Raw genomic sequence first — 7,437 nt, 5'->3', positions numbered from 1 at the left:
AAAAGCCTTAAAATCAATCGTTTTGGCGACAATCGCCTAAAATCAATCATTTTGGCAATCAAATTGCCCAACCAACATTTTGGCAACAAATGCCTAAAAAACAATCAATCTTTGGCAAAATGCCTAAACAAAATGCACAAAGCATACACACACTCATGCATAAAGCATCCCCATTCAAAGCCCTTCAAAGAGGGCCTATTGAACTACGTTGACTTTGATCTTCCATTCAAACGGAAGTACGTAGGCACGTTCGGGATTTAACCCTGAGTGGCAAGTCGCAATCACTTAAAATTGGTTCAAATTACATTAATCACTTTGCAAAGCATTCATTCATGGTTAGTTTTTTTCAGCATGACATAGTCTCGGGATCCATCTCGGGTTTGCACACCATGCCTTAAACATTGGGATAATTGATCTAGTAATTAGGTTAATTAAAATCGGAGTCAACTTAGGGTTTTTTCCTAGTTTACCCTAAAATAATTAAACAAGGTGGCGACTCACACATCACGTGCATTTCTTCCTTAATCACATGCGTTTTCATGCATCTGATGTTTTGGGGAGGGGTTCACAGTCGCGACGGTTCCTCCAGTCTCTCTCTCTCTCTCTCTCTCTCTCTCTCTCTCTCTCTCTCTCTCTCTCTCTCTCTCTCTCTCTCTTATTTCCATTTCTGGTGAGCGCAAATCGCCGATGAAGCTGCGACTTCATCTCGATCGAGACAGTCCCATTTCAGCTTCCTCTCCGATTTTCCGACGACTCGAGCTCAACCGGTCGACTTCACTCTTTGACGGCGTCTCTCTGGTCCTTCTCTTATTCTGTCTCAGTCCCGTTTAACGCAGTAACGGGAGCTTTCGGGCTGAGCTACTCCTATCGGCACAGACTCCTTCAGCCGCTACTTTTGGTTTTTTCGGTGAAACTAGCCAAGTGCTGGTCGAACCGCCTTTCATCTCGTTGCCAGCACTCCCCGTCCACCACTCCTCCTTTCTCCGGCCAAGCTAACGTAAACAGAAGCGGGGTTTGGACCAAAAAGCTGCTGCCTATCGCCCTACCCAGAAATTTATGATTTACGGCGTGTTTGCGATTTGCGACTATGTGAGGGATTTTCCGGTCTTCCCCTTGATTATAATTGATCCTTTTGGAATTTAATTGTAGGATTTGCTCTAGAATCAATTCTTTGTGAAGAAATTAAATCTCTAGCTACTGTTTATGCGTCAATAGTTAGGAAACCTTGATATTACCTCTTAAATTGGACGACAAACTGAAGTTTGATGAGAAATTAATAATTATATATGTAGTTATTTCAAATTGTTGAAGAAGTTAGGAGATTCCTATAATGGCAGCAGCCATTCTTGTTAACTACTTGAACTATTATCTTGATACGAAGTATATGATGTTGTAAACCAAGTTCTGAGGGGAACTGAATTAATTTATATATATGGTGTATGAGTTTAATCAAGAAACACTATACAAAGACCAAATAGATTAAGAAAGATTAAGAAATTTTGGTATAGCAGCAAGCACAGGCCCTAGAATCAGCAGTGCCACATAAATCATGCATGATCCACTTCTCTAGGGAAACAGATAACTTGGGATAAGACATGAACACTCAAAGGAACAGTTGCAGCAAGAGCAGCAAGGTGATCCGCACAGTAGTTGGCTTCACGGTAAACTTGCTGGAGACTAACAACCTAATCCTCTCTCATAAACTGCCGAATCAAGGAAATTAAAGGGAAAAGGCTTGCTGCAGGAGACATCTCATGGTGGATGATTTTAACCACAACCTCACTGTCACATTCAACGTGAAGACCTTGAATACCCAAGCTTTTAGCAAGCCTTAGCCTTTCAAGCAAAGCCCACAGCTCCGCTGCCGGAACAGAACAATGACCGAAATTCGCTATGAAACCTCCCACCCGAAACCCTTCATCATTTCGAATGACACCTCCGCCAAACGCCTGACCATTCTTCACCGAGCCATCACAGTTCAGTTTACAAGAACCGCTGAAGGAACCTTCCAACTGATCCAACGCTGGACATAAAATGAATACTATATATATAACTTTCCCTCTTCTTATAACAAGACTGCATTATGTTTATTAGTATTTCAGAAAATTAAATATTCTTCTTTCAGAAAAAAAAAAAAAAAAAAAAAAAAAAAAAAAAAAACTATATATACTATTCTTCTTTCAGAAAAACAAATAGAATCATCAAATAGAATCTCACAATTCAAAGCCTTATTCTAGTTTATTAAACTTTTCATGTATTAAAAAAAAAAAAGAGCCTAATTTGCTGTTCTTCATTAGAATCCAAATCCGGCCTTCTAAAATTATATGCTTTTTTGGTAATAAAAAAAAATAAAAAAATAAAAAAAAATAAAGGTGTCATTCCCACCTGCCGTAAAAATGAAGAGTAAGTGCCCACGTTTTATCCCCAGTCATCTTTGTAAACCAAACGGTCGCGTTCCAAGTTCAGTTTAGTCAGCGAGCTACTACGCCTAAAATAGGAGCCAATGAAAATTTATATATAGATATTTTTTTTTTTTTAACTTTAAAAATGATTTATAACAATATGAAAAAATTTAATATATCTCTATGAAGGAAATTGTAGAATATAAAACATGTAACCAATATCAAAACTTTTAATTTTTAGAAGTGTTTTGATCATGCTTCACCAAGCATAGAAAAATTATATTATTAATCAAGATTAGTCTAATTAGCATTTAGCCTATGGGATTGTTAATTTTATTATTTACTACTAATGGGCACGTGCTTTTTTTTTATAATTTTAAAAATTCAAATAATAATGCATAATTAACTATTCATCTTTTTGTTTATTATATTTCAAAGTTTTAAAATATGAACTTTAATTTTTTGGATTTACTAATTGAATTCCAATGCCTTAGAAATCTATAATTCATTTTACAATATGAAGTTGAAATATTATAATGTCAATGTAAATTTCGAAGTGAATAGCAATAGAAAATAAAAGCACACTAAAAAAAATTTTAACCCATGTGAAAACAATCCTGAAGTTTTTAGAACTTTAAGTAATATTAATGATATTATTAATTTCATTAATTATTAGAAAACAGAAAATGGAAATTTCATTTTTAAAATAATATTAATGACATATTAATGTAATTAATTATTGGAAAATGAATTAAAAAAATATGTAATATTGTTATCGATATTAATTGAGGCGCTATTAATATCTGAATCAGAAAATAATGAAATTAAAAAACTGTATTACTTTTTTTTTTTTTTAAGATTCTATTGTCTTGATTGAATTGGAATATTAACGTAATACTATGTTATACAAATATTATTACAGGACTACAGAATTATTTATTTATATATTTATTTATATAAACTTCATATTTCATAGTCATAAATTATTGAATGAAATAAGATGGGGGCCACATATTATTAATAGCTTAAGAAAATGACACGTGTTATTAAGCTTTTTGAAGCCGCCATTTTTTCAATAAAGATTTCTAGTACTTCCATGTTAAATGTTAGTAGTTGACAAAAAGTAACACAGTGTTAGATTATCTACTCTTCTATTCTCTAAATAATAATAAAAAAATAAAAAAATTAGTTGGCTACTCTTCCAACAATTGAATGGTAGCTTTTGAAAAATATCTTTAATTCAAAAATCACCTTCAAAATTTTACATGGACATAATAGTATAAATACAACCCAAATATAATATCAACTAAGACCCCCTTCTCTTCTTTGTTCTTTCTATACATACAAAGTATCATGGGGTCAACAACAGAGTACCAGGCCCTGTTACCAACACTAGACTCACATTCAAGAATTCCAGACTTGTCCTCTGAGGCTATTGAGGATTTCTTGGACCAAAGGAAAGTTCCACTTAGATGGTGGCATAGGCTTGTGTTATGGGAATCAAGGCTATTATGGTCATTATCTGGGGCTTCTATTGTTGTTTCTATATTCAATTTTATGCTTAGTTTTGTAACCCAAATGTTTTGTGGTCATTTGGGTGCTGTTGAACTTGCTGGTGCTTCTATTGCCAATGTTGGAATTCAGGGCCTTGCTTATGGGATTATGGTATGTATTTACCTTTCCTTTTTCCATTATTCTGTGGATGTGAAAGATTAGTGCTTGGAAGTGTTAACCGGAGTTTAATTTGCAAAAATGATTAAAATCATATAAAAAGAAAAATTAACTGTTTTGGCAAGCTGTTAGTTGTTTGAGTAATATTTCATAAAATGCTATTTAACTTTTTATATTTCAAATATTGTATTACCGAAAACTAAAAAATAGCGTTTAGCGTTTTTTAAATTCTTGCTTTCCTCCTGCAGCTTGGTATGGCAAGTGCTGTGCAGACAGTGTGTGGACAAGCCTATGGAGCCAAGCAATACTCAGCAATGGGGATAATTTGCCAAAGAGCAATAGTTCTACACTTAGGAGCAGCAGTACTCCTGACATTCCTCTACTGGTTCTCAGGCCCAGTTCTTCTAGCTATCGGCCAAGCAGAGGACATTGCCGCACAAGGCCAGATTTTCGCCCACGGCTTGATACCCCAAATATATGCATTTGCCATTAGTTGCCCTATGCAGAGGTTTCTTCAAGCTCAGAATATTGTGAATCCTTTGGCATATATGGCAGTTGGAGTATTTTTGGTTCACATTTTTCTTTCTTGGCTTGTTGTTTTTGTTTTGGATTATGGGCTTGTTGGGGCAGCTCTTACACTCAGTTTGTCTTGGTGGCTTCTTGTTATCTTAAATTGGCTTTATATTGTTCTAAGCCCAAATTGCAAGGACACTTGGACTGGCTTGTCTATAAGTGCTTTTAAAGGCATTTGGCCTTACTTTAAGCTCACAGTTGCCTCTGCTGTTATGCTTTGGTATGCAATTTTTTTCTTTTTTCATGAAAAAGAAAATAATAGTTACCTTTTTACTATTTACCAAGAAAAAACTGACCTTTTTACTGAGTATTTTTGGTAATGTAGTTTGGAGATATGGTATAGCCAAGGAATGGTACTCATCTCAGGTCTCCTACCAAGCCCAACAATCAGTCTAGACTCCATTTCTATTTGGTACTACCTTGACCGGTCTCTATTTTTAGCTTTATTATTATTATTATTATTATTATTATTGACTATGAAGTACCGACAATTTAATTCTCAATATATATTTGTGGGACATTTTCTTCTGATATTTTTTTTTTTACGTGACAGTGATAGTGGTGGAGTCAAGATTTTAAGTCACCAAGTCAAATATAATATATTTATAGCTAAAGAAAATTAAATAAATTTTCCTATCTTCCATTTCTTGAGGTTTTTTAAACTATTATTAATGAAATTTTCGTGAATTTTATGTTTTAATCATGGAATAATTTTTGAATAAATTAAAATTAATAAGTTAATGAGTATAATAATGCATAATTAAAAAATGGATTAAACTTGCTTAAATTTGGTGTATAAGTGATGGATTAAACCAATGAAAATAGATTTTTTTAAAAAATTATTTTAAATTTTTTTCTTCAAAAATATCATCTTTTTAATAAAAAAAAATATCTTGTAAATCCATAGACCAAGCAAAATAAAGGTTTACCGGTCAATGTAACAAATTGCTTAAGATTTGAAAATAACTCTGTTAAATTAATGTTGTGTCTCTAACCTTGTAATGTGAAATCATAACATCTTTCATTCTCTCCAGCATGAATTACTTGAACTGGGACATGCAATTTATGCTTGGTCTAGCTGCAGCAACCAGGTTGGTGACATTCTTTTCAATTTTTTTAATTGAATTTGATTGGGAAATTACTATTACACCCATTTTTAAGAAATTAATATTGATGAAAATGCAGTGTTCGAGTAAGCAATGAGCTAGGGGCAGGGCATCCTAAGGTTGCAAAATTTTCAGTGTTTGTAGTGAATGGGACTAGCCTAATTATAAGTGTCATTTTTAGTATTCTTGTGCTGTCCTTTAAAGTTGGATTGAGCAAACTCTTTACAACTGATACTGAGGTTATAGAAGCAGTTTCTGATCTCACTCCTCTGCTTGCCATCTCCGTTCTCCTCAATGGGGTTCAACCGATTCTCTCCGGTAAGAATTTCTCGTATTTATAATTCGCTAATCAAGTTCTTTTCTCGAGCGAATATGCATATTTTTAAAAATATAAATACAACTTTTGGGGAGAAAAATTATATTTTGAAAAATTTAGAGGATTAGATAAACGATCCCTCAAATTAAACTCCTTTTTGGATGGCAGGTGTGGCTATTGGGAGTGGATGGCAAGCAGTGGTGGCTTATGTTAATTTAACCACATACTATATAATTGGGCTCCCCATTGGATGTGTTCTTGGTTTCAAAACCAGTTTAGGAGTAGCAGTAAGCTTCTGCTCCCTATTTCTAAGCTTTTTTCTATTTTATAAATTAAACCAATAAATCCATTTCTTAATTATTTAATTTCAGGGCATTTGGTGGGGAATTATCATTGGAGTTCTTTTCCAGACAATAACTTTAATTATTCTTACTGCAAGGACTAATTGGGATGCAGAGGTGAGTTTTTGTTTTTAGGCCCAATGGGCCAATTGGCTAGCTTATCCATGTGCCTAAGCCCACTTCGCCTAATAATTCCATAAATATATTTTTTTTTAAATTACTTATTTCATCTATATTTACTTAAATATACCGAACAAAATCAATAATAATACAAAAACAAGACAATATATTATGGAAGAATTCATAATTTTGAGTGTAAATTACTATCTAATCTCTTAGTTATACTAAAAAAAAAAAAATACAATGATTATGACTTTTTTTTTTAAAAAAAAGTTTAATTATATATTCCATCATTCGTAATACTTAATGCTTTCCTGCAGGTTCAAAAAACTGCTAAACGGTTAGAAGATTCTGCAAGAGAGAGCTTGGAGTCGGTGGCTAATGTTTAAGGACACTAAAAATTTTAGGTTTTTCTTATTTTATTTTCATTTTCTCTACCTTCTCTTATGGATACAAGTTCCTCTCTTGTAAGGTTTATAGAAGAATCAAAATGTTCCTGTTCATGAAGCATGAACATAGAATTGTAATCAAGGAAATATCCAATTATTGAGATTTGAAATTCAAGTCCCCTAAGAAGAGTTTGGGGCAAGAATTTCACTGTCTTGATGTATGAGTACAAGGAAAACTCAAACTTTTGTAATTGACAAGTCATATATAACTTTAGACTATGACCAATTTCTTCTACTTCTCTTCTTTTTCTTTTCTTTTCTTTTCTTTTTTTTTTTTTTACAATGCAAAACAAAAGTACTTTAAATAATAAATACTTACTACTCATTGTCAATCAAACATTACTGTCTATATTTTATATTCTTCCTGTTGTGTTATTAAAGATAATTTAATTATATTCTAATTAGAAATTTTTAATTTTATTAATTGACTAAAATTATATAATAATTTTTAATTATATT

General features: G+C 32.7%; 1 protein-coding gene across 1 annotated transcript; it reads left to right on the top strand.

Annotated features, from left to right (window-relative positions):
* Nucleotides 1-3,696: 3,696 nt before the first annotated feature.
* TT12 (MATE efflux family protein) lies at nt 3,697-7,213 on the top strand. The gene is made up of 8 exons (XM_012219084.4): nt 3,697-4,067; nt 4,322-4,866; nt 4,972-5,058; nt 5,681-5,737; nt 5,832-6,070; nt 6,237-6,355; nt 6,440-6,526; nt 6,850-7,213. Exons 1-8 carry the CDS (start codon nt 3,756-3,758, stop codon nt 6,916-6,918), a joined length of 1,515 nt encoding a protein of 504 aa, XP_012074474.1. The 5' UTR covers nt 3,697-3,755; the 3' UTR covers nt 6,919-7,213.
* The last annotated feature ends 224 nt before the right edge of the window (nt 7,214-7,437 follow it).

This window comes from Jatropha curcas, chromosome 5, assembly GCF_041381405.1.
Source record: "Jatropha curcas cultivar XTBG-Jc1 chromosome 5, XTBG_Jcur_1.0, whole genome shotgun sequence".
Taxonomy (NCBI): Eukaryota; Viridiplantae; Streptophyta; class Magnoliopsida; order Malpighiales; family Euphorbiaceae; genus Jatropha; species Jatropha curcas.
The sequence above is the reverse complement of the archived record's forward strand: the minus strand, read 5'-3'. Positions and strand labels throughout refer to the sequence as shown.

Bases quoted from the DNA above. Each gene is read 5' to 3' on its own strand.
- TT12 (XM_012219084.4), top strand. From the start codon at position 3,756: ATGGGGTCAACAACAGAGTACCAGGCCCTGTTACCAACACTAGACTCA. The intron at 5,059-5,680 runs GTACTACCTTGA...CATTCTCTCCAG, and splicing joins CTAGACTCCATTTCTATTTG to CATGAATTACTTGAACTGGG. The intron at 6,071-6,236 runs GTAAGAATTTCT...TTTGGATGGCAG, and splicing joins GGTTCAACCGATTCTCTCCG to GTGTGGCTATTGGGAGTGGA.